The 25,579-nt window shown below is 40.5% G+C and overlaps 5 protein-coding genes and 1 long non-coding RNA gene across 8 annotated transcripts in view; 3 read left to right on the plus strand and 3 right to left on the minus strand.

Annotated features, from left to right (window-relative positions):
- LOC101172629 (zinc finger protein 436-like) overlaps positions 1–25,579 on the minus strand; it is a 1,005,429-nt gene that overhangs the window by 254,591 nt on the left and 725,259 nt on the right. The window lies entirely within an intron of this gene.
- The window catches only part of LOC110016657 (zinc finger protein 502-like), a 970,715-nt gene that overhangs the window by 164,069 nt on the left and 781,067 nt on the right, over positions 1–25,579 (plus strand). The gene's annotated exons all lie outside the window — the stretch shown is intronic.
- LOC105358785 lies at positions 8,102–12,192 on the plus strand. Its single transcript, XM_023962646.1, has 7 exons — positions 8,102–8,282; positions 9,403–10,073; positions 10,177–10,222; positions 10,343–10,434; positions 10,666–10,776; positions 11,495–11,771; positions 11,913–12,192. The coding sequence occupies exons 1-7, from the start codon at positions 8,262–8,264 to the stop codon at positions 12,120–12,122; spliced, it is 1,428 nt and encodes a 475-aa protein (XP_023818414.1). The 5' UTR covers positions 8,102–8,261; the 3' UTR covers positions 12,123–12,192.
- Positions 12,326–14,726, minus strand: LOC105358786. Its single transcript, XM_023962721.1, has 10 exons — positions 14,637–14,726; positions 14,462–14,544; positions 14,304–14,363; positions 14,023–14,228; positions 13,812–13,911; positions 13,528–13,684; positions 13,353–13,450; positions 12,913–13,057; positions 12,719–12,836; positions 12,326–12,640 (listed from the first exon to the last, which is right to left on the minus strand). Exons 1-10 carry the CDS (start codon positions 14,661–14,663, stop codon positions 12,351–12,353), a joined length of 1,284 nt encoding a protein of 427 aa, XP_023818489.1. The 5' UTR covers positions 14,664–14,726; the 3' UTR covers positions 12,326–12,350.
- LOC111948752 lies at positions 14,728–17,865 on the minus strand. Of its 3 annotated transcripts, none has more exons than XR_002874732.1 (4): positions 17,409–17,865; positions 15,849–16,077; positions 15,180–15,255; positions 14,728–14,924 (listed from the first exon to the last, which is right to left on the minus strand). It is a non-coding gene; the product is annotated as an uncharacterized LOC111948752 (long non-coding RNA). The 3 variants fall into 3 exon arrangements; XR_002874731.1 differs by having other exon boundaries at positions 15,849–16,486; XR_002874730.1 differs by lacking the exon at positions 17,409–17,865 and adding an exon at positions 16,257–16,692.
- LOC110014442 (general transcription factor II-I repeat domain-containing protein 2-like) lies at positions 22,377–25,274 on the plus strand. Its single transcript, XM_023962929.1, has 2 exons — positions 22,377–24,052; positions 24,311–25,274. The coding sequence occupies exons 1-2, from the start codon at positions 23,167–23,169 to the stop codon at positions 24,352–24,354; spliced, it is 930 nt and encodes a 309-aa protein (XP_023818697.1). The 5' UTR covers positions 22,377–23,166; the 3' UTR covers positions 24,355–25,274.

Raw genomic sequence — 25,579 nt, forward strand, 5'->3', positions numbered from 1 at the left:
TTTGAAGGCCATTAACCTGCTCACACCATGGTCACTTACAAAAGAAAGAAATATTCAATCCGTTTTTAGTACTTTCTTCTTGTTATTTTTTGGATTTAAATTGCGTTTTTCTCAAAAAGCGAACTATTTGTTACGTGATGTGGCACACTGTCACTGTAACGCAACGCACCGGTGGGGCCAGCACTGACTTTGACTACAGCTGCAAAGGAAAGGGATAACTATGACGACCATCAGGATGTGTTAAATAAAATCAGTTCAGAGATAAAGTTCACCTCTTAGTGCTTGTTTTTGTTCATACGATTAAGCTAAAGGTTGTGGTAAAGAAGCCAGCGCAGTGATGTAGAACATTGAAGCTATGTGACCAGAACTTCTTTTTAGGCGTGTGTTTATCCCTGTGGATTATCACTTTTTAATCTATACCCAGCAGCCAATCAGAATCAAGTATTTACCCGGACCATGGTATAAGCGATAACAATGTTGTCTAAGTCTTTGTGTTACCATGACGAAACTAGAATTATTTTACACATCTCTAAATCTAACACTATATGGTTCATAAATATTTCAGTATTGTTTAAAATATAAAATTATAAAGAACCAGACTGGTGTTTGTGTCTGGTGTTCTTGTGATTCCTGCTTTCTAGTAGACATTAGAACTGTTCGTCTGTTCTTTTTGGTTCTCAGTGTTCTGTTCCAATCTTTACTGTGAAGAATAAAGTGGACGTGAACATCAGTCAGAAGTGTGGAGTCTTTCCCACAGTGTGGGTTTCTACTGTTTGGTGATTTTCTGCTGGTTCCAAAGCTGGACTCCTCAGGTCCAGTTCTGACTGCTGAACCCATGACTGAGGTGAGATCACAGAGCTTCATCAAATCAGTTGATTGGTTCATCAGTCACGTTGACCATTTTGTCTTTCTTAAATTTGCCTGTTTCAGCTCTGAAACATCTCCAACTATTTACCAAACACTACTTTCTCTAGCAGAGAAGGTTTTATTCTATATCTTCATGAAGGAACGTCCAGCTGTTCCAAACTGAAACCATCGGAAGTAGCAGTGTGAAGATGCTCTCCACTCACTGAAACCACACTTTTCTGTATTCTGCATAGAGATTTGTTTGTTTTCCATAGTGTTGTTGTTCTTCCACTTGTTGTTTTTGTCCAATTCTGACCTAAAGAGGAAGTCTGTACAGGTGCAGACAGAGACAACCCAAAGGAGGACCCACTGACTGTATAAGTGATCTGGACTGAGCCAGTTTGATGTTACCCATAAAAAATTTCTTACTTCCAGCTCCAATAAAAAGAAGTCAATTCAGCTGCCATTTTCCTGATGGATATGGATGGAGCCTGAGTCTGTCTGAGTCAACATTTCAATGTTCAAGACTTTATTGATCTCCATGTTGTTGAATAGTCTGACTGCTGTTGGGACAAAGGACCTCCGGTAATGGGCCTTTTTGCACTGGGGGGGCAGCAGTCTCTGGCTGGAATCCTTTTAACCCTTGTGCTATCTTAGATGACCCCACCCTTGCATTGACGTGTTATTCCTACCATGATAAAGGTGGAAAGATTTCATGTAATCCTCGGACACCAGTGAGGTTCACAAATCATTGAAGAAAAAGGTTCAGAGCACTGTCTAGTGGGTCTAGATGACCCAACTCCCAATGTTAAAGTGCCTGGGATAGCACAAGGGTTACGTGAAGAAAAACTGACTTTTGACCCCTCCCTGATGTGTTCCACATCCAGCTGCAGACACACCACTACAGCTCACATTCCACTTCTGATCCAGCAGTTAGAACCAGAGCCTGCATTTGCAGCAGGTTCCAACCCACTGACCACTGATCCACACAGGGGGACGTCCTAAGGGGCGGAGTCAGCCACTGGAGAGAGCAAAAAGGAGAAATGGGGGTCACTCTGGGCCTCTCTGTGTCTGGACCTTCAGAGGGACAGTGGTTTGGTCCAGAACACGGATGCTAAACTAGCTCTCTGGAAACTTGAACTTGTTGAATGGGAAACTTCCTGAAATCTTCTTCATCTGTTGACTTGTTGAAAATGAAATAAATGGTAAAGTAAATGAAATAAAATTTCTGGGAGTAATCTTGAATCATGCATTATCATGGAAACCACACATAACTTATATTCTCTCTAAATTGTCCAAATCATTAGCCATCCTACATAAAGTCAAATATTTTTTAAACACAGCTACATTGTATATTCTATATTGTTCCTTCATGATTCCTTATTTGACCTATTGTTTAGAAATCTGGGGGCATAGTTACAAGTCAAATACAAAACCTATTTTTATTCTGCAAAAAAAAGCAATTAGAATTGTAAACCACTCTTCATACAATCAATCCACAAAACAAATATTTCCTAAATTAAGGGCAATAAAATTTTATGATTTAGTTTATCTTAGTACTGGAATTTTTATGTTTAAAGTTAAAAAACAATGTGTACCTGCCAAAATACTGAGTTTGTTCGAAATAAAAGTTGATAATTATGATTTTCGAGGTAAAGATATGTTTAAAAAGAAAGTGGTCAGAACTAACGCATTAAGGAATAGTATTTTTGTTCAGGGGGTCAACATGTGGAATTTATTATCAGACGAACTGAAAAATGCAAAATCCATACTGCACTTTAAGAAAATGTATAAAGTTAAAATGTTTCAAAAATACCTTCTGGACTGAGAGACTTTGGTGGTTGTGAGGTCATTTTGAGAAGTGTTTGTTTTGTTTTTTGTTTTTGGTTTTTTCATCTTTTTTCTTTTCTGATTTAAGGTTCTAACAGTTTGTAGGTAGATGTAATGTTTGTATTCAGGGTTGGGGAAATAAGCCTTGGCTTCACCCAACACCTTTTTCGGTTAATTTTGTTCAATGTTTATGTTATGTTTATTTATTTATTATTATTATTATTATTTTCAATGCTTATGTTGACATTGATCAGTGTCAATGTTTATGTTGATGTTTTTAAGTTTGTTTGTTTAACTTAACCGAAATAAAGTTTCTCACAACTTGTTCTTTCTTCATCTGAATGACACACAGCACTTGAACTGGTTGAGGTCAATCCTGCATTTGACAGGAAGCCAGTGGAGCTGAAAAGTGGTGGAATGTGTGTGGGGGTGGGGCTATGTGAGCAGGTGAGATCTGGACCACTTGATGCTTCAGAAGAAAGCAGTGTTGCAATCGTCAATGCTGCTGCTGAGCTGGATAAAGATGGAAAGGGACAGTAATTGATGGAGGTGAGCAGCCTTTAAACTATCCTGACTTTAACCCTGAACTCTGTCTGAAATCCGCCATCCTTTTTCCTATTTACTGCTGCTGTTAAGATGAATAGAAACAAACAAGACTTTGTTTCAGTACAAATCAAGATTTTTAGAATTTATAGGATTTTTCTGTCTGTCTTTCTCATTTTAGTGGCAGAAATATCCCTTCATTGTTCTAGAGTCTGTCTTAAATTAAATAACGTCTGACTGTTTCTGCTAAAACACGTTTGTTGATAACATGAAGAACTTTGGACTTTGTCTCTTTCATGATCTTTGACTGACAGCTAAACCAATAAATGTTTCTGAGTTGCAGTAAAGTCTTCAGTGAAATCCCAGACTGTCCTGGACTCTGATCCTGAAATCCTCCTGATGACAAAACCTTTGAAAGTTCAGAGTCTGGAAGGGAAACAAGCTGTGAGGAAACCTTCAGTGCAGAAAGAACTGCAGCTTCTTCAACTGGAACTCTGCAGCCAAATGAGCAGAAGGATCTGGATGATTGTAGCTTCTGCTGTTCCATCTGTCTGGATCTGCTGAAGGATCCGCTGACTGTTCCCTGTGGACACAGCTACTGCAGGAAGTGTCTTCAAGGACTGTGGGATGCAGAGGAGAACGTCCACAGTCAGCAACAAATCCAGCAGAGAATCCAGGACAGAGAGAAGGAGGTGAAGCTGCTCCAACAGGAGGTGGAGCCGTCAATCACTCTGCTGATCAAACAGGGAGAAGATCTTCACTCAGATGATCCGTCTCCTCCAGAAAAGAAGCCGTGATGTGGAGCAGCAGATCAGATCCCAGCAGAAACTGAAGGGAGGCGGGTCAAAGGTCATCTGGAGGAGCTGGAGCAGGACATGGCTGAAGAGGAGGGACGCTGAGATGAAGAGGAGAGACGCTGATGAATAGGAGGGACGCTGAGATGAAGCAGCTCTCACTCAGCCACTCTCTGCCCAACCCCCCCTCCCTGCCCCCCCTCAGTGAGTCCCCCCCCCCCTCAGCCAGCATCCATGTCCGTCCTCTGACAGACTCTGAGGATGAGACAGCAGCTGTCAGAGCTCAGAGACAAACTGCAGGACATTCTGAGATAGGAATGGACAAACATCTCACTGACAGTCTCTCATGTGGACGTTTTCCTGTCAGAACCAGAACCAGAACCAAAGATCAGAGCTGACTTCCTCAGATATTCAGGTCACTGGATCCAAAGCCAGCAAACATCTATCTGTTCCTGTCAGAGGAGAACAGAAAGGTGACATTGATGGAAAAAGCTCAGTCTGATTCTGATCATCCAGACAGATTCACTGAATCTGTTCTGAGTAGAGAGAGTCTGACAGGACGTTGGTACTGGGAGGTGGAGAGGAGAGGATTTGATGTTTTTTCAAGAACATCAGCAGAAGTGGAAATGCCAGTAGATTTGGTTTGAATGCTAAATCTTGGTCATTCCATTGTTTTCCAGACAGTTTCTCATTTCTCCACAACAGCATGTTCACCTCCATCTCAGCTCCTGGTTCCTCCAGAGGAGGAGTGGACCTGGATCACAGAGCAGCTGTTCTGTCCTTCTACAGCGTCTCTGAAAGCAGGACTCTCCTCCACAGAGTCCAGAGACGCTCCATGCTGGACTGTGGGGGGGTGATGTTGGAGACACAGCAGAGTTCTGGAAAGTCAAAGAGTTCCTGAAAAAAGAGAAATGTTTGTTTTCAGGGATTTCTCTGCTTTGGATCATTTTGAACTAAACGTTTGAACTGTTCAGATTCTGTGTCAGAAATAGAGAGAAATGAAAAATCTCTAGAATTAAAATAAAAATAAGTCCTCCTCTTCAAAGAAGTTCTCCTGACCATCTTCAAAGCCACTTTCTGCTTTTTCAAACGCTACTGTTCAACAAAAACTTGGTTTCTGCCACAAAACCAACCTTAGACACTGAAACAGAATGAATCCAATGCAGAAATGTGTCGACACCTTTAATTCAAAGCTTCAATCAGTTTGAATCTCATGAAGAACATTTCAAAAATCCACATTTGGATCAGGCGTCTTCATCAGAGCACAACTCATGTTTCCAGGACTGTGACTCACCAATAGATCCTCATTTCCTTTACACAATCTGTTTCCATCATTTGGATTTTTCATAAAAACTTGAGTAAGAAAAGAATTGTTGCCCCAAAATGTCCAGTTTGAATAGTCTACAGTTTGTTGTGTTTGGTTGCTAGGTAACAGGGTCTTTAATGTCTATGATGTCATGGTGGCTTTCAGAGTTGAACTCCTGAATATGACGGTAAACATTTGGATTGAACAAAAATGGGATTGAAGCTCATGCTAAATCCTGATCTCAATGCTGAAAAAACCTCCTCCTAGATTCTGGTTGTTTGGAGAAGTCCTCCTCTTCCCAGAATTCCTGAAAAAAGCCCTCATTTCTCCTGACCATCTTCAAAGCCACTTTCTGCTTTAGTTTAGTCCAAACTTGCTTTATGCTGACAACATTTACAGCTTGAATCCATCTGAAGAATCCAAGGAAACAAACCAATCTAAGTCTGCATTCATGCCACTTCAGAACCAACAAAGCATGTTTCCAGGACGCTGACTTACCAATAGAACTTGGGATTTCCTTTGCAGAATCCTTCTCCGTGTGTTTTCCTTTGTTTTTCTCCCCAAAACCTAAAGCAGAGATTTTTGCTGAGCTGCAGAACAAACGTCTGACTGCTTTAACCGCCGTTGATGGTTTGTTGTGTTTCCCTCTATAGCTGCTATGGTCTTGGTATGGTTGCTAGGTAACGCTGTCTTTGATGATGATGACGTCAGAGTGGCCTCTAGAATGGACTTTTTTCTTGTGGAACCAGGAGCTGTAACCTTTAGGGCACTAGGACCCAGAAAGAGGTCCAGGCAGTGACGGTGATGTGATGCTATTTTCATTAAACAAATCACAGAAAAGTTCAAAAAGTAAATAGTCTAAAGTATTTCTGTGTAAAATAGTGTTTATATGTTATCAAAACTTAAATATCATCTCTTGTGGAGGTATTTCAGTTCATTAAAAACTGACAGAAATGAGTAACGTTCACTGCAAACTGTGCAGAAGGCATGTTCTTTCTAAAACTGGAAATAGCACCAACCTTTTTTATCACCTGAAGCTGAGTCTCCATTTCATAATTCAATAAAAATAACATTTCATTTCCTCATTATAAAGCAACTTTATTGGAGTTTCATTTGTCATTGGTCTTTTTGAGCCAAAATTCTGAAGAAATAAAATTAAAAGGCTTTTCCATCAGAATCAGAACGTTAGCACGTGACCTAAGTTTGTTCACTTTGTGCTAAATGTTGATTTCTTTAACTGTTGTGTTAATAATATCAACAGTTCTCTGTCGCCCTCTGGTGGTTCATCAGAGAAGCCAAACTAACAAAGAAAGTGAATCAATAAACATGAGATAATTCTTGATGCAGGTTTGAAAACACAGATGGAAAACTATGGTGTCAAATTCATGCCTAAACTATTTGGCATCAAAACTGTAAAACCAGGAATCAAAACCCGAATTCTGCAAACCAAAACCCAAAATCTGCGAACCAAAACCCATAATTTGCAACCAAAACTCAAATCTGCAAATCAGAATTCATAAATTGAGAACCAAAACCCATAATTTGCAACCAAAAGCTATAACCTAAAGCGCAGTCATATTTCTCAGGTGCTGATTTGTTTTCTCGCTGTTCTGAAATCGTCTTTTTGAGTTGCGCTTTTATTTTGAAATCGTCTTTTGAGTTGAGCTTTTTTTTTGCGGTTGCGATTAGGCTACGTTCACACTGCAGGCTGAAACGACCCAATTCCGAATTTTTTGCCCCTAAGTGGCCCAATTCCGATCTTTTCATGACAGTCTGAATGACACAGATCCGATCTTTTCAATTGCGACCCAGGCCCCGTGGGTTAGCCGTCCTGATTCCGAATTGTAGCCGTTCTTTTCAATTGCGACCGCCGTCTGACCGGCCAGGCGACTTGATTCCGAACCGTACGTCATCGACACGCAACAAACGTCATCATTTTGCGTTAAAGTAGGCGGGAACGAGAACGTAAACATCAACCATGGTGGACGATGCTGCTGAGACCAGACCGTGGAAGGGAAGCGAGGTCACTGATTGGATTAATATTTGGGGTGATCGCTCTTTTCAGGCCAAACTCCAGGGCTCTGATCGCAACTGGACGGTTTTTGAAAAAGATTCCACCTAAATGGCAGAGCGTGGTGTTGAACCTTTACCGCGATGACTTTTTTTTCTTTCTCCCCTTTGACCGTGCTCAGAAGCGCGGGGAACCCGAGGCGATCCTACTCCTCCTCCCTGTTCTGATCCTTAGATTCTCCAGAACGGGTTAATAAAGAGTCCATAGCATTTATTCTGGGGGAAACCTTCTTTTATTACCGTCCTCCTTCCTCCGTAACACACAACATGAATGCGCGCCCACACTGCCCCCCCCCCCTATTCTCTATCGCGGCACGCGCTTGCACACACACACACGGGCGAGCGGCTCCAACACATACACATTCCTCTTCCACTACAGTGGGTACAGACGATCCCGACTCCATTGCCTTCTTAAAATGAGAAGATTGTAATTGTGCTGCTCCTTCGTGAAAATAAATGTAATATTACAAAAAGAGCTCCGCTTTTGACAACACTGTTGTTGACATCTGCTCCGCAAACAAGTGACGTCGTTCACCGTTGAGTATTCTTCTGGCTTCTGCGCATGCGGGTCTCGTTTGGGTCGTGTCACGGTCACACTGGAGATCACAAAAGTTCGGATTTACTTGGAAATGTGAACGGTCTAGCAAACAATTCGGATTTTTTCAAAAAATCCGAATTGTGCATTAAGCCCTGCAGTGTGAACGTAGCCTAAAACCTGTCACACACGTAAAAACAGCGCCACGTCAGTCAACGGGAGGGGAGGCGGGACATCCCCGACAGCCAGTAGCTCATTGGCTACCGAATGACTCCGAGTCTTACGTCAGCGTCCACCACCTCAGAGCGCCAAAATCGTACCAATATCAGAGACAGTCATGGCGAACCAGCAACCGGAGGTAAGTTTTTCACATCTCAAGAACAATCAAACGTGTTCTCTGTATAATCGGAGGACGCCAGCATAGTCAGATGAGCTCCACCAGTGACTGCTAGGGAAAAAAATTAAGATGTTGCATGATAAATCATCACCACCACTCATTGTAAACAGTGAGCTAATGTGCTAGCTTAATGCTTACCCCCCCCCCCCCCAGCAAAGTAGATGGTTTATTGATAATTATTTGAGTCTTTGCGGAGGGTGTCCGCTCCTTTTTAATGCTTTTTTGTTCTCATGTCATTACTTGTAACCATTTCCATTTACTGTAACCAATGTTCGCCTGTGCTAGCCGTGTTAGCTTAATGCTAGCGGGTTATTCCGGCTCATTTCATGACTTGTATTAATAAAACTGATGCTGTGTCCGAATAATCACCCTAACCCCTAACTCCAAAACACTATATAGTGCGGCACTATATAGTGTTTTGGAGTTTTAAAAGCAATTCGGACACCATGCTCGCTACTCTTATCCTTTGGGTGTTTGCTTATATGCCGCTTGACAAGGAAACATAAAGGCGCATTGCTGCCACCACTTGGTCTGGAGGGGAACTACGACTGCATTTACGCCGATCATGACAATATCCATTTTAATAACATAATAAATATGAACATATTACGAAGACTATGAATATACTGTTTTGTGATGACGAAGAACGTGACACATTGGTGTAGATTTATTGTATTTGTTCAGAAATAAACCGCCAAGTTACTAATCATTCTCATCAGGCATGCGCCCGTCGTTTTAAAAAAAATTCAAACGCAATGCATTGTGGTCTACATTTGCCAATGACGTGAGCATCGATTCACACTGGTTTTTCGTAGAGAATTCTTGGAAATTTTCGAGTGTACTCAAATTTAGAATTGTAGATTCCGACAATGTAAAATGGCGAACGCACTATATAGTACACTATATAGGGCATAGGGTGGTAATTCGGAGACAGGGTTTGTCGATTTTTAAGAGAGTGTCAGGATTGGTCATATCTAACCTAGGAGTAAGAACCAGTGAATTGTCACCACGATAAATCAAAATATGTTTTAAGATGTCAAAGAAAGTATAACCTAAATTGGGTTTCTCAACATTTCTCTAGGAATTCCAGAGGGAAGTGCTGCAACGAGTATTGAACAACATAGAGAGAGCAGTTTCACACCCGCTGGATTTGGGTCATCTACTTTTTACATGTACCCATGAACTGGCATTCATTCGCTCTGTTTCAAACCAAGTCAGCATTCCTGAAGATGTTTGTAATGCTCTCATAAATCTGCATGAACTTCTGACACAATATAAGCAACAGCATGGCCCAGCTGTGGAAGTTGAGTTCTTGAACAACAATGTGGGACATCCTAAAATCATGGTGAATGAAGAAAAGTTGAGAGAATACCTTGAAACCGACTTGTCGATCCCATCCATTTCAAACCTTATGGGTGTATCCAAGAGAACGATCAATCGGGCTTTGAAAAGGCATGGATTGACAGTTAAGAGCACATATAGCAATATATCAGATGACCAGCTGGATCAATTTATTTTCAGCATCAAAAAAAGCAACCCCACTATTGGCTTTAGAATTATGAAAGGCAAACTTCGGGCTCTAGGACATCGCATTACATGGACCAGAATATGGAAATCTATGAGACGTGTAGATGGGGCGGGTGTCTCAGGCAGACTAACAAGATCTACTTTTGGATGTGTAAAGAGGCGTGTGTACAGTGTACCTGCTCCACTATCCCTAGTTCACCTAGATACAAACCATAAGCTGATAAGGCAAGTCAGATTCAATCTAATCTAAGAAAATCTGCAAGATATTATACTTCATCTGTTGCACTTGAAATAGTATAAAAAATGTTATTTTGAATTTGTGTTGCAGGTATGGTTTTGTTATATTTGGAGCCATAGATGGCTTCTCACGAAAGGTGAGGGTTTGTTTTGTTTGCCCTTCATACTATTATTTTACTAATTGTGTTTAAAATATCACCTAACTGGCATATATTTATTTCTTCCCACATTTTTCCCCTTTTTATCTCACCCCACAGATAATGTACCTGGGAGCAGCAACAAACAACAAAGCTTCAACAGCATTAGGGTTTTTTTTGCGCTCAGTGGAGGACCACGGTGTTCCTAATAGGTTTGTGGCTGTCAGTACCTAAATTCTCTCTTGGAGACTTGAGAGGTGTAGAAAGCCACTAAGCTTTATTTAGACCAGAACCGTGTAACTTCCTGTCACAGGACCTTTTTTTTTACAAAACGTTTTACTTTAAATGCTTGAGAGCAGAGGTGATATTTCAGTTTAGAGCAGTTCTGTCCTCTATGTTTTACTTGAAACTTAACCAGCTAATATTTTTTTGTGCATCTAAAGGGTTAGAGCAGACCAAGGTTGTGAAAATGTGGACATAGCAAGATGGATGTTTGCAGTCCGTGGGTGTGACAGAGGCAGTTTCATGGCTGGCAAAAGTGTTCATAATCAAAGGTAAGACATAGCTCCCATATAATGACTATAAACATGATTTATGATTTGACCCCCCCCCCCCCCACACACACACACAGACACAGACACACACACATTTTCTATAATCACCCTCCTATCCCCCCTCTCTAGCATCCTTCTCTCTACCCCCCCCTCCTTTTCTTTTGTCCCGTCCAACAAAAACTGTTGCAAATGTAGATATGAATAAAGTTTAGTCTAAATTATAAAAGGGGTTAACTCAAAAATACACCTAGTGTGTCTGACGATTCATAACCCCTGTTGTAACAGTAAAATATATTCAACACAAAAGGCTTTCAGCTCTCATCTGTTTGCTCAGCTGTTGGACAGGACAAGTATTAAAAAACATGGCTCCCATATTCCAAGTACAGCTTTGTGAAGAATGTGTCAACTGCATTTTAACTGCGAATAATAATTTGAATAAGTAATTTAAAGAAAATGTGGGCCATAATCATAATGTTTTTAACTGTTTAGACCTGGGTCATTTTTTGGATAAAATCCAAATAAATTGAGATTTAATTTTGTACTGTGTACAATAATAAACATAATGCTGCACATAAAGTTCACAACATATTTAAGATAGGTAGCAATTCTCTGTGTCCCACTGTACTTACTAGGCCATATTTGTGGCTGTACATTTCTGAAATACTCCATAACATATTGAAATTGTATTTTAAGGAGTCATTTTATGTATTTTTTACAGAATTGAACGTTTGTGGAGGGATGTGTGGATGTCTGTCACCGTCATCTACTACAACATGTTTCACTGTTTGGAAGAAGATGGACTGCTGGACCCGTCTGACAGTCGTCATCTCTTTGCTGCGCATTATGTGTTTTTGCCACGACTGCAAGCTGACTTGGAAAGTTTCATTTCCACGTGGGATAACCACTCCCTTCGCAGTGAACAAAATTTAACCCCCAACCAACTGTGGGCAATGGGCCGAGCTCAAACTCCCATCAATCCACCTGTCTATGCGCAGGTATAACAAAAACAAGCAGTTTTAACTACAATTGTGCTGTTTTTATAATGCTGTGGCAAAAAAATAGAATTTGTAAATTAACAGTCGATGCATTGTTAATATATATATTCCCGTTTTAACTTTCGTTTTCTGTGTGTACAGGGTTCTGTGGACATTGGACAACAGTCTAACTCAAACCAGGCCGAGCAGGAAACGGTTGGAGTTGTTGTTCCGTCTGTGGCTTGTCCCCTCTCTGACTCAGACCTGTCCCAACTGTCCCAACTTTTCAACCCTTGTGGGACATCTGAAAACCATGGCCAAGACATCTACATTTCTGTACTTAACTATGTATGTCATCACAGCAGAATGTAAAAAACAACTACCAATATGAACAGATCTCAACCAAAATAAAATAATAAATGGTCAATAACCACCACTGGAATTTTGTATAACTTCAATTTTTTATGTTTGATCCATTAAATTCCTTTTGTTTACAAAAGACAGTAAGTTTTGCAAAATAACAAATTGTTGAAACACTAGTTTTTAACAAAACAAATTGTTGAAACACTACATTTTAACAAAACAAAAATTGTTGAAACACTAGATTCTGTGGAATCCTGCGCCACACTTCAGAGAGATCAAGATACTCTCTTTGAACTCCTCAAAAGAGTTGAGATGAGCTGTTGGAAAAGTCACAGTTTGTGTGCAGGCACTAACAACAGGGAAGCAGATGGTGTGACCAGGCATGTTGTCAAAGCAATTGTGGTTAAAACGAACAACTATTTTAAATGCTTCCCTGTCTGATAACAAGAGATGTCTGTGAGCCTGGCCAGAAAGCCATTGCATCACACCGGGGACAGAGGGCTCGTCGTGGTCTTCGGGTTCTGCATCTTGAAAGAAAAAAACAAAACAGAATTTCAATAATTAACGAAGAAAAAAAGGGAGAGAAAAATTGAGATCTAACCTACCCTCAAGTTCGAGCAGAAAATCTTGAAAGTAGTTTAAGATTTTTTTTTCTGTTAGTTGGTTGACTGTGGAGCTACTGAACTCCGGTGCAAGTCTGGACACAATGTAGTGTGAATCCACCTATAATAATGCAGAGGGTGTGTATCAATTTAAAAAGAGCACAGAGCATATTAGCTAATTAAACGGTCAAACTTACTTTCTCAATATTGCCAGCAACAAACAGACCACGGCAATGTGCTGGATTTCCTTTGATGACCTTTAAGAAGTCATAGACATCTAAGCCTTGTCGTAGCTGGCTTAGCATCGCTGTCCTTTTTGTTGTGGCATGCAAGACAATTGCCCTTACAGGAAACACAGAAATACAGGATTAGTTAGATTTTAAAACCACCACCTAATTTATAATAACTATTTCTATGGATCTTTATTTGTGAAATAATTTATTTAATAATCTATTTAATAATTACTATTTATTTGTGGAATAAACAGGAATAAAACCATACAAAGTATGTTTTTGCTAGTAATTTTCTCTGCTCTGTACCACTCATACCAGGATTATGCCAGTCTTCATAATGCAGAGGCACGTTTACAAAATGACGACAAAAAAACAAACCAGAATTTTGTTTTTTGCAGACAAACCTGATTATGCTAGCTTTATGCTCCTCATTTATTGGACCAGTGTAGCCACAATTAACAATCTGGTCTGTGAAGCTTGTCATATCGTTCGCCTCGTCAATCTGCAAAAAAAAAAAGTGTTTTAGTAACAAACTTGTTTAATACCTAAATTAAATATCAAACAATAAATTGATCTTACAGCTTCAATCAGTGGTGACAACTCCAAGTCAAAGATGTCATCTTTGCTTATGGGTATCAGCTCACCAGTTGCCAGGAACTGGTAGCACCATTCTTGTAGGAAACATGGAGCTGGACCACCCTGTGCAAGGCTCGCTGCAAAGACTTCCCCTGCAACTCTTAAAAACTCTAAGTTTGAAAAATGTTCAACCAACTATGAATTTAAATATGTACATGAAGGAAGGCCTCTACACTGCACTATTTCATTTTAAATTTCTGGGAAGAATCTGAGATAACATTACACACCTGAAGAGACCATTGTCAAGGTCATTTAGGGAATACTTTGGGATTCTTCCTTTCCCTTCTTGACCCTCAAAGAGCCTGTCACCAATCCCAGAAATCAACTCTAAAACAAAAGTAAAAAAGACATTCAAGTAGGTGATACAGAAATGCATAGGAATGCACAATAAACAATAAACAACAATAAAATGTTGTTTCATTCCTCAAACATAAGTACCTGTCAGGAACTCCACACGCAGTGCCCCAGTGTCAATTCCAGACTCTCCCAGAAAAGTAACTTTAAGAGGATTGATGGGGGAACTTCGCTTTTGTCTTTTCCAGAGCATCATACCCCGTTCCACCAACTGTTCTCGTGCCACACAAAGGCTGAACTCTTTTGTGTGGTCAATTTGGGCAGCAAGCCAACGTAAAACATCTTCCTCACTGTTCAGAAAATTACGTGATTTGGATCAAGACGTGTAAGCTTTTTATACAATTTCACAGCATATAATTACTTGCCAAGAAATCTTGTCAGAAAGTGTATCTGATGCAGTGTTGGTTTCAAGACTGTTGTCAGACCTGTGGAAATGATGAAAAAGCAGTGAATTTGACGTTATGCCAAAACTATTATGCAATTAATGTTGCACAAAATGTTTAAGCTATGGAAAAGGGTTCACCTTTCTCCACAGGAACTGGCATGAATGTTTAAGTCCATAAATGGAAACGTTTCGTGGCATATGGGGCATTCACCCTCACCAGGCTGAAAATAGTATACAAAATGAGTTGTATTGATGACATGCATATGACCTTTAAGATATGTCTAATGCTCAAATATGGATAACTATTCATTACCTCTTCCTCATCAGATGAGCTTAACATCACTGGGCATGAATGTACATGGAGAGCCAGAACTTGCAGTGGAAATAGCTTTTGGCAACTTTTGGCAACTTTTGCATGCTGCTTTAGGCATGCTCTCAAATTCTTTCGCTTCAGGGGGTAAAGGAGTAGTGTTGAGTTCGTCTTGTAGAGGAACTATATAAAGAGTTGCTTTACCACTGAGGGAGACCATCTTTATTTGTGCCCCTGTATAGCCTTCGCTATCTGGAGCTATGAGTATCATTTGTCTCTTTCCATTGCCACCTATAAGAAATATTGACACATTGAGATTCTGAAAGAATTGCAGTTTTCCTATAAAGGTTAGGACAAATTATGTTACACAGTTAACAAAGAATTGCTTTAAACATTCAGGCTGCAAAGAAGCAACTTTACCCAGAAATTGAGTGTGAAAGTGAACAAAGTTTTATGGGTGTCTGATATTCAATTTTAGAATAAAAAAGGGAAAAATACAAGCAATAAGCAGTTAGTGTTTAGGAAGAAAAAAAACCCACACACAACCTGAGGATTTATGAAGCAGCCATCCTCCTGTTAACGCCTCCAGTTTTGGAAATGCTTCATGCAACAGGTTCTGCAGCTGAGGTAAACAAGAGAAGCATGAAATACATTTTATTAATGTTCATGAATTTTACGTGCACTTCTAATACCCATACAAAATACACAAACAAATATTGAAGAAACTTCCAAGTAATAAAGAAACCCTTTTCTATCTCAATTTTTCAGGCTTTCCAATAATTTGGTTATTTGCTGGATTTAGTAAAAGCAATTTCCAGTTGGTTTTGGCCTCATTTATATGATGGAGTCGTGCTATTGAACTACATATTATTACTGCATTACACATTAGCCTTAGCCCTGAATAATAACCATTTAAATGATCATCCAGTGACAAATTTCTCAAAAGCAGTAGTGGCAATCAATCATTTGTAAAAGGCATCTTTGTCCATCTTCAAAGTTGGGATGTTATACTAAAGTTTTTTCTTGGAGAAGTTTGACAGGACAAGAGAAACTTATTAGAACAAGTTAGATGGAAACAACCTGCTTATGACAAATTCAGAGATTCAAATTTCTTTTGTGCAAAAGTCTAATACAAACACAACAATGATAGTTACTTTATGTTACTATTAACCACCTAAATTTAGGTCTTGTGATATGGTTGTACCATAGACATACCTCAGAATGACTTAGGTTCTCTGAAAGACTGATGCTTCGTTTGCCTAGTCCAGCCTGAAAAAGTTGTAATTCCTCTGAAGGAGAGGGGGTGTACTTTAAATTTGTATTGAGCAAACAGAAGTTGCATGAAAACGCTTTCATTAACTTGGACATTTTGCATATTTTTGAGGCACTTGGAAAACGTCTTTTTCCAGTAGCATTTTGCCTCCGGAAGAGAGCTGGAAAAGACCTGAGACAGAAGAAACCACATACTAATGAGCACTTCATAATTATATTTCTGTTTTAACATATGTCAACAATTTTAGTAATTATAAATGGAAATACAAATACTTCAATACTTCAATTTGTGACTGTAACGTTAAATACACTAAAATACTTAGGACAAAGAACTTTCAATTATAATAGAACCTGCTCATTTCCTGCTGTACAGATGTGGTCCGTTGCTGTGCTAAAAGACTCTGACTCTGTCCCTGATCACTTTGGTGTGGTGTCTGGCTATGCTGAGGAGTAGCCATCTGTTGCTGTACTACTGGACCAGGTCCCTGGTTCACCCTGTTTGCAGCTTGGCTCTGCTGTAGATTTTGCTGAAGGGCAGACACCAGGGTCTGTACAGCTGACAGTATCTCAGAGTATCCATTCTGGCGATTGCAAAAAAAAGTAGATTTACAATTTCCAATAATTCCTTCATTCATGAATAAATAAATACACAAAGAAAGAAAAAAAGAAAGAAGGTTATTATTAAACATTATGCTTTTATCTTAGGAACTTCTAGCCTACCAATGACCGCACCGGATTACACTTCTGCTTAAGAGCTCAACACAATATGCAATATTGTATAATCAACTGCCCCGTTGATGATTTCACTGTGCTGTAGTCATGTCAAACCCGTAAAGATTGCATAAGAGCCCCAAAAAACCCACAGTAATCGTTCTAATACACCGGTCTCAGTTCGTCTGACCGTATCCTTCATTACGACTTTATCTCCTCCAGAATTTTTTATCCACCGTGGACTTAACACTGTCGTGTATGCTCGATCCTGACACTGTCGTAAAAATCGACTTAGTTTTATCCAAACAAGTCATGAAATGACAACAAAGCAGTAAAAAAAGAGCGGACACCCTCTGCAAAGACTCACAAATAATTATCAATAAACTACCGGTACTTTTTTACGGGAGGGGGGTGGGTCAGGAAATGAGCCGGAATAACCCGCTAGCATTAAGCTAACACGGCTAGCACAGGCAAACATTGGTTACAGTAAATGGAAATGGTTACAAGTAATGACATGAGAACAAAAAAGCATTAAAAAGGAGCGGACACCCTCCGCAAAGACTCAAATAATTATCAATAAACCATCTACTTTGCTGGGGGGGGGGGGGGGGGGGGGTAAGCATTAAGCTAGCACATTAGCTCACTGTTTACAATGAGTGGTGGTGATGATTTATCATGCAACATCTTAATTTTTTTCCCTAGCAGTCACTGGTGGAGCTCATCTGACTATGCTGGCGTCCTCCGATTATACAGAGAACACGTTTGATTGTTCTTGAGATGTGAAAAACTTACCTCCGGTTGCTGGTTCGCCATGACTGTCTCTGATATTGGTACGATTTTGGCGCTCTGAGGTGGTGGACGCTGACGTAAGACTCGGAGTCATTCGGTAGCCAATGAGCTACTGGCTGTCGGGGATGTCCCGCCTCCCCTCCCGTTGACTGACGTGGCGCTGTTTTTACGTGTGTGACAGGTTTTAGAATCGCAACCGCAAAAAAAAAAAGCTCAACTCAAAAGACGATTTCAAAATAAAAGCGCAACTCAAAAAGGCGATTTCAGAACAGCGAGAAAACAAATCAGCACCTGAGAAATATGATTGCGCTTTAGGTTATAGCTTTTGGTTGCAAATTATGGGTTTTGGTTCTCAATTTATGAATTTTGATTTGCAGATTTGAGTTTTGGTTGCAAATTATGGGTTTTGGTTCTCAATTTATGAATTTTGATTTGCAGATTTGAGTTTTGGTTGCAAATTATGGGTTTTGGTTCGCAGAATTCGGGTTTTGATTCCTGGTTTTACAGTTTTGATGCCAAATAGTTTAGGCATGAATTTGACACCATACATTTCGCCCGATCATCATCCTCTGCCAGATCTTCCTCCTAAGCTTGACCCGGGATCGCTGTCTCTCGGGCATTCTGCGGCCTCGCAAAACCCGGCTGTCAGGTATGGGAGCCCCGCACCGGATCCGGGATCAGCGCCCCGTCCAGTTCTCATCCTGGGAGACTCTATGATCCGGCAAGTCGGCATCAAGAGGTGCCACACACACTCCATCTCAGGGGCATCAGTAATGGACATCCACAATCATCTCACCAGTAAACCCCCCTCTGCCTCAACCCTCATAATCCACGCAGGTACCAATGACATTAAATTCCAGCAATCTGAGACTTTGAAAGCGGACTTCATCCACCTTATTTATCACATCCAGCAGTTAAATTTACAATGCATTATATCTGGACCACTACCTTCACCCCGTTACAGAGACACAAAATTCTCTCGAATCCGTCAGCTCCATATCTGGTTAAAAAGTTACTGTCACTCCCTAAATATCCTTTACGTTGACAATTTCACCACATTTTACAATAGACCAAACCTTTTCAAACCAGACGGCTTACATCCAAACCATAAAGGCTCCCATCTTCTGGGGATGAACATAGATCTCACCCTCCTCTCCTGCACTGCTCCTTCCAGCTGACGGTTCGATCAAACCACACACATTCCCTCCATATCCTTTATTCCAGTACACATCACGAGCAGAGATCACAAACGTTCACATTCAAAGTCAACCATTCCTTCTGTCAGATGTCTCCGTCCTGTTCACATAGCACCAAATACAGAACCAAAATTAACTGCAAAATCACTGGTTTCACCTGCCACACTGAATATGGCTGTTTTTAACATCAGATCTCTTTCTAACAAGTCTTTTATAATTAATGATCTGATTGTTGACCATGATTTAAAATGCTTGCTTTTAACTGAAACCTGGCTTGGTACTGATGCTCCAGCTACTCTCACTGAGGCCTCTCCACCTAATTTTAATTTTTTATTTTCTGTAAGGGAAGGTAAAAGAGGTGGTGGAACAGCATCAATTGCTCAACAAGGTTTAAAAATGGAAACCATTATTTTAACTGATTATCCTTCATTTGAGCATCATTCCTTCCTGTTCAGCAATCCACCTATTTTAGCAGTGACTGTGTACAGGCCACCAAGTCCTCCCTCTGGTTTTTTACAAGATTTTTCTGAACTTTTATCTGTCATTCTTCTGAGGCACAATAGGATTTTAATAACTGGAGATTTTAACATTCATATTGACAACACGAATGATCCTTTTGCCTCTGAGTTTTTAAATCTTTTAAATAGTATGGATTTTACCCAGCATGTGTCACAGCCGACTCACAATAGAGGACACACCCTGGACTTGGTCATCACCTACGGCCTGTCTGCTGGTGTGTCCTCTGTTGTTGACTTGGCTGTGTCAGATCATTATTGTGTGTTTTTTAAGGTGACTGGTTTTATCCAGCAAGAGGCCTCAGTGAGAACTGTGATGAAGCGATATATAACTCCTGAAGTGGCAGAACATTTTATTGACATTTTAAAACAAACTCCTGCTCAGATTTTACCTTTGTCCTGCGATTCTCTGACTGATGATTTTAACGACAGACTTAAGTCTGCCATTGATTCAGCCGCTCCAATGAAAACAAAAATCTTGACACATAAACCGAAGATGCCTTGGAGAAACGGTGATATTTTAAATCTGAAGAGAATTTGTAGGAGAGCAGAGAGAAAATTTAGAAAAACTAATTTAACAGTCGACTATGACTTTTTAAAGGATCAACTAAAAACGTACAACCACGCCGTTAAACAGGCAAGGACACTTTATTTTTCAAATCTCATCACAAACAATAAACACAACCCCCGGTTTCTTTTTAAGACTATTGATTTTTTACTAAACAAAGATTTTAATAAATCTATCATGCCTCACTCATAAACTGCATGTGAGGACTTTGCTGACCACTTCAGGAGTAAAGTCAATGCTATTAGATCCAACCTTCAACCGGTACATAACACTAACCCTAGCAGGTCAGTGGCATTGTCTTTACCTGAGGAAACACTGGAGAGTTTTGTCCTGGTTGATGCAGAGATGCTTGGTCGAGTTTTTTCCCAAGCAAACACTACAACCTGCCTTTTAGACACTATTCCCACTTCTCTTTTTAAAGCATTTTATAAATTCTTTGAGTCAGAGATTTTAAACATAGCTAACTGCTCTCCTCAGACGGGGGTCTTCCCCTCTGCCTGTAAGACGGCGGTGGTGAGGCCCCTTCTGAAGAAGAGTAACTTGGACCCAAAGATCATGGACAATTACAGACCTGTATCCAACTTACCATTTTTAGGAAAAATTATTGAAAAACTTGTTTTATTCAATTACATGATTTTTTAAATGAACATAATGTTCTTGAAAAGTGTCAGTCTGGTTTTAGGACAAATCACAGTACTGAGACGGCCCTTTTAAAAATTTTAAATGATCTCAGACATAATTATGACTCGCAGAAACTTTCTGTTCTGGTGCTGCTGGATCTGAGTGCCGCCTTTGATACGGTAGATCACCAGATTTTACTTGACAGACTTAGTAGTCGGGTCGGCCTCTCAGGAACTGCTCTTAACTGGTTTCACTCCTATCTCACAGATCGACACTTTTTTGTTAGTATGGATACTCGTTCCTCAGGAGTCCATGAAATAGGTTGTGGGATTCCCCAGGGTTCAATCTTGGGTCCAATACTTTTTAACTTGTATATGTTGCCTCTTGGGGATGTCATCAGGAGACATGGCGTTGACTTTCACAGCTATGCTGATGATACACAGCTTTACATCGCCGTGTCTCCTGATGACCTTGAACCTGTCAACACTCTTTTAAACTGCATTTTAGATATAAAGCTGTGGATGGCAGAAAACTTCTTGCAGCTCAACCAGGACAAAACTGAAGTTTTAATCATTGGTCCTGAAGACAAGAGAGAGATGATTTTACCCAAACTTAGGAATTTTAAGTCTTCTCAGTGTGTGAGAAACCTGGGCGTTCTTTTTGACTCTGAGCTGAATTTTATCCCTCACATCAGAAACATTGTGAAAATAGGATTTTATCATCTCAAAAACATTGCCAGAGTCCGCCCGTTCCTCTCTCTTGCCAGCACAGAGATGCTAATGCATGCTTTTATTTTTAGTCGTTTAGATTACTGTAATGCCCTGCTCTCTGGTTTACCCAAAAAGTCGATCTCAAATCTACAACTTCTACAGAACTCAGCGGCGCGAGTTCTGACGAGAACCAGAGGGCGGGAACATATTACACCGGTTTTAAGATCGCTGCATTGGCTCCCTGTGCGTTTCAGGATTGATTTTAAAGTTCTTTTAATGGTTTACAAATGTTTTTATGGTCTTGGGCCCTCTTATTTAAATGATATTATTTTAAAATACGAACCCTCGCGGACCCTGAGGTCCTCTGGCACTGGCCTCTTAGTTGTCCCTAAGGTAAGGACCAAGACACATGGTGAGGCTTCATTCTGCCATTATGGTCCTCGCCTGTGGAACGGCCTGCCGGAGAACCTCAGGGCCGCAGAGACTGTAGAGGTTTTTAAGAAGAGGCTCAAGACCCACCTTTTTAGTCTGGCTTTTATATGACTTTGATCATTCCTTATGTCTTTTATTATTCATCTATTTATTAATTGAGGTATTTATTTACATATTTATTTGTTTATTTATTTATCTATTTATTTATTTATTTTCTTGTAAGGACTATTATTATCTTTGTTTCTAATATGCAAATCTTTTTATTGTTATTTTACCAATGATACTTAGGTTATGTTTTAATCACTGACGTTTTTTATTTTTTAATTACTAACATTCTTATATCTTATTTTATTTTTTATCTTTTTCTATTTTTATTGTTGTTATTTTATGATCATTTTTATTTTTTATTCTGATGTTTTTTACTCCAGTGTTTCCTCTGGGGGATCCATCGTTCTTGGGCACCACCAGCTTGACCTGTAGGGCGTGCCGTTGCTGTGGTGCCCGTTCTGGTTGGGCGGGCTGGGGTCCCACTCTGTGGTCTAATAGCCATGGATGGGGCCCTGGGCTGCCCTGTGTTGGGCGGGCGCTGCGGTAATGGCCCCTGTGGTCGGGCTGGGCCTTGGAATGATTGGATCCCCATGATATCGTTTCCTCACAGCAGTACCAAGCCAGACCTTCTTCAACTGCAGTTATTTGTTTCTGTTCACTGTTCTACTGGGGTAACTGGGTGGGTGGGGATGGGGGCGGGGGGTGGTGAGGGAGGGGTACCTTCTTTGTGGGATTGTCCTTTGTTTTCTGTTTTGAACAACTTTCATTTTTTATGACTGTTTTATCTGTTTTTATGTTAAGCGCTTTGTGTTTTTAACCAAAATGAAAGGCGCTATATAAATAAATAAAGTTTGAGTTTGAGCAGCTCCTCTTTTCCGCTAAGGCAGGGGTGCCCAAAGTGGGGCCCGCGGGCAAAATTTGGCCCGCCAAAGGTTTTCTTCTGGCCCGCCGAGTCGTGGCTGCGCAAGCCGCCGTGTTTTTGTAAAACCCCTTAACCTCACATCCATTGTCTATGATGGTGAAAAGTCTATGACTGTAATTTACTTTTGTTCTCCAGATGGCGCTGTTAGCACCTTTGCTGCCCACCGCTGCCACCCCCTCTCAACCCCATGCACTGAGTGTCTTCTTTTACGTCCTCACTGCTCTGCATACCGTTCTTGTGCTGTCCTCTCTCACGTCCTCTTTACGGAAGTCTCATAAACACATAAAGTTCACCGCACCATAGGGCAATCCTTACATTTTGGAGAAGATTTAAGACTCTAAGACTTTTTCAGTTTGTTAAGATGGAACGACAACGGCAGTGGCACACGGATAAGAGGCATTTTAAACAAAAGTGGGAGGATGATTATTTTTTTTGCAGAAATCTCTTCTAAGGCTGTTTGTCTTATTTGCCAGCAATCCGTGGCTGTACTGAAATAGTATAATACACGTCGCCACTACGAAACTAAACATGCGGTCTTCTCCAGATACAAAGGTGAGGCGCGAAAGAAAAAATCGAGCGAGCTGCTATCGAAACTTCGGTCACAGTAAGCCACCCTCACGAGGCCCTCGACAGCACAAGACTGCGCCACACAGGCCAGCTACGAAATTTCGGTGCTAATTGCAAAGAGTGGGAGATCGTTTTCAACGGGAGATTTTGTTAAGGAGTGCCTGTCCACAGCTGCTTCAATAATGTGCCCTTCCCAAGAAAGAGTTTTTTCCCAAATTAGCCTCTCGCGCAACACAGTGACCCGCCGCGTTGAAGATTTGTCTCGGGACATTAGAGATCAGTTAACAGTAAAGTCAAGAGACTTTGTTGCTTTCTCACTGGCATGTGATGAGAGCACAGACATTTCTGATTCAGCGCAGCTTTTGGTTTTTGTTCGGGGAATTAACGCTGACATGGAAATAACACAAGAGTTGGCGGGACTTGAGACGCTGCGAGGGTCGACAAAAGGCGAAGATTTGTTTGCGGCGGTTTCAAGAGTCCTGGACAAATATAACTTGAGTTGGGACAAAATGGTTGGAATAACAACTGATGGTGCACCTGCCATGATTGGGAAAAAAGCTGGCCTCACTGCTCTCATTTCCCAAAAAGTTTCAGAGTGTGGGGGAAAGGTAGCGCAATACCACTGCATCCTGCACCAGGAACAGCGGTGTGCAAAGACGATCGGACTGGCAGACGTCGTGCGCGATGTCGTTAAAATCATTGACTGCATCCGCTCAAAGGCACTCTCACACCGCCAGTTCAGCGCATTTTTGGATGAAGTTGATGTGCAATACAAAGATATTCTTTACCATCAGGAGGTTCGCTGGCTGAGCAGGGGGACTGTGCTCAAAAGATTTTTTGAGTTGCGCCAACTTATCGCGGAGTTTCTGTCGAGTGCGAGCAGGGACACACAAATCCCCACTGATAAAAGATGGATTTTCGACGTGGCCTTTATGGTGGACATCACCGACCTGCTCAACAATCTGAATGTTAAACTTAAAGGCAAAGAACAGATCATAACGGAGCTGTTTGACCACATCAAGGCTTTCCAAATGAAGCTGCAACTACTCTGCCGGCATCTTTCAGCAGGTAAGTCATTAACATGCTGCACACAGACTTTTGGCTGTTTGTTATTTGTGATTGTAACACGTGCTGCTCCATGTGTGTCCGTCGCTGTGATGTGTCGCTGTCCGTGGTGCTTACGCCTGTTTGACAGAAAACGTAACTGTTTGTCTTTGTGGGTTTGCTTTCATTGCTCTGTTGTATTTTGTGTCCTGTAGCTTATGTACCTCATAGTAGTGCTAATTATACTAATGGACGCATTCTTATTTGACTTTGTCTCTTCAGGAAACTTTGCACACTTCCCCAGCCTGAGAGACGTGAATGTGTAGGTGGACAGGTTGCCAGAATATAGAGAACTTCTCAGCAACTTAAATAAGGAGTTTGATTTGCGCTTTGTGGACTTTAAGAAGACTGCAGGTGACATGGAGCTTTTTTCTCAGCCCTTCAGCGTGAGTCCCGACTCAGTTCCAGAGCATTTGCAGATGGAGTTGATTGAGTTTCAATGTGACACAGAGCTAAGACCCAAATTTGTATCACTACCCTTGAGGGATTTTTATCCACATGTGTCAAAACAAAGATACCCACAGATGAGAAAAAATGCACAAGTGATGCTATCTCTGTTTGGCAGCACCTACATTTGTGAGCAAACATTTAGTCTCATGAACCTGAACAAGATCAAACTCAGGGGGACCCTCACAGACTCACACTTGCAAGACATACTAACACTATCAGTGAGTAAGCTGCAGCCCAACATTCAGTCACTGATTAAGTCAAAAGACCAGCTCCATGTCTCTCATTAAGGATCGCAGTTTGCTGTTTTCATTGGAAAAAAGTTTGTTTTAGTTTGTTTTTGTTTTTTAGTTGAAAATTGCCAGTGAGGCCTTGCTGTTATGTTTAATGGTTTGAAAGAATGTTTATTTTTGTGTTACCTTGATGAATACAGAATCAAAATAAACACATTAAAGCATATTCTTTGTTTTCTGCTTTTATTTAATGACATACAAAAAACGTATTGTATTTGGCCCACGGTCCACGATCACATTTAGATTTTGGCCCTTTGAGGAAAAAAGTTTGGGCACCCCTTGTCTAGATTGTTGATTGCCTTAAATTTTAATTTATTCTGAAAGTTTTTTTTATATTTTTATGTGTATAGATTTTTTTGTTTTGTTCTTTGTTTTTTGTGAAGAGATGTGCTCTGAATCATTGGGTGGTTGTGTCTGCGAGAGTTTCGTAATTATTAAAAAAAAAACCTGAGCCAAGTAATCCTGCCGTAGCTCCATCATTATTTTCTTTTTTTACACGAGAAGAAAACAATAAAAAAAATTTTTACAGTGAATTTATTCAGTTTAACATCAGGTATTTCTGCTTTGCAGACCTGCAGACAATGACAAAGGGTCTAACAAAACCAGAAATTATTGTTGTTCTAATGTGAGACTTCAGATAAACTGAGGTTGGATGTAAAAGTTCTCTTAAATATTAAAAACAAAAAAGCTTCAGTCTGTATTAAGTCTCAACTGTAAACAGTTCTTCATCTCCTAAACAGTCCTTTTATGC

This window comes from Oryzias latipes, chromosome 2 (assembly GCF_002234675.1).
Source record: "Oryzias latipes chromosome 2, ASM223467v1".
Classification (NCBI taxonomy): Eukaryota; Metazoa; Chordata; class Actinopteri; order Beloniformes; family Adrianichthyidae; genus Oryzias; species Oryzias latipes.

Coding starts and splice junctions, on each gene's coding strand:
- LOC105358785 (XM_023962646.1), top strand. CDS start 8,262: ATGGCGAACCAGCAACCGGAG. Junction 10,435..10,665: donor GACCACGGTGTTCCTAATAG/GTTTGTGGCTGT, acceptor GTGCATCTAAAG/GGTTAGAGCAGACCAAGGTT. Junction 10,777..11,494: donor AAAAGTGTTCATAATCAAAG/GTAAGACATAGC, acceptor TATTTTTTACAG/AATTGAACGTTTGTGGAGGG.
- LOC105358786 (XM_023962721.1), bottom strand. CDS start 14,663: ATGTTAAGCTCATCTGATGAGGAAGAG. Junction 13,451..13,527: donor TGTCACCACTGATTGAAGCT/GTAAGATCAATT, acceptor TTTTTTTTGCAG/ATTGACGAGGCGAACGATAT. Junction 12,837..12,912: donor TTGCTGGCAATATTGAGAAA/GTAAGTTTGACC, acceptor GCATTATTATAG/GTGGATTCACACTACATTGT.
- LOC110014442 (XM_023962929.1), top strand. CDS start 23,167: ATGTGCCCTTCCCAAGAAAGAGTTTTTTCCCAAATTAGCCTCTCGCGC. Junction 24,053..24,310: donor CTGCCGGCATCTTTCAGCAG/GTAAGTCATTAA, acceptor TTGTCTCTTCAG/GAAACTTTGCACACTTCCCC.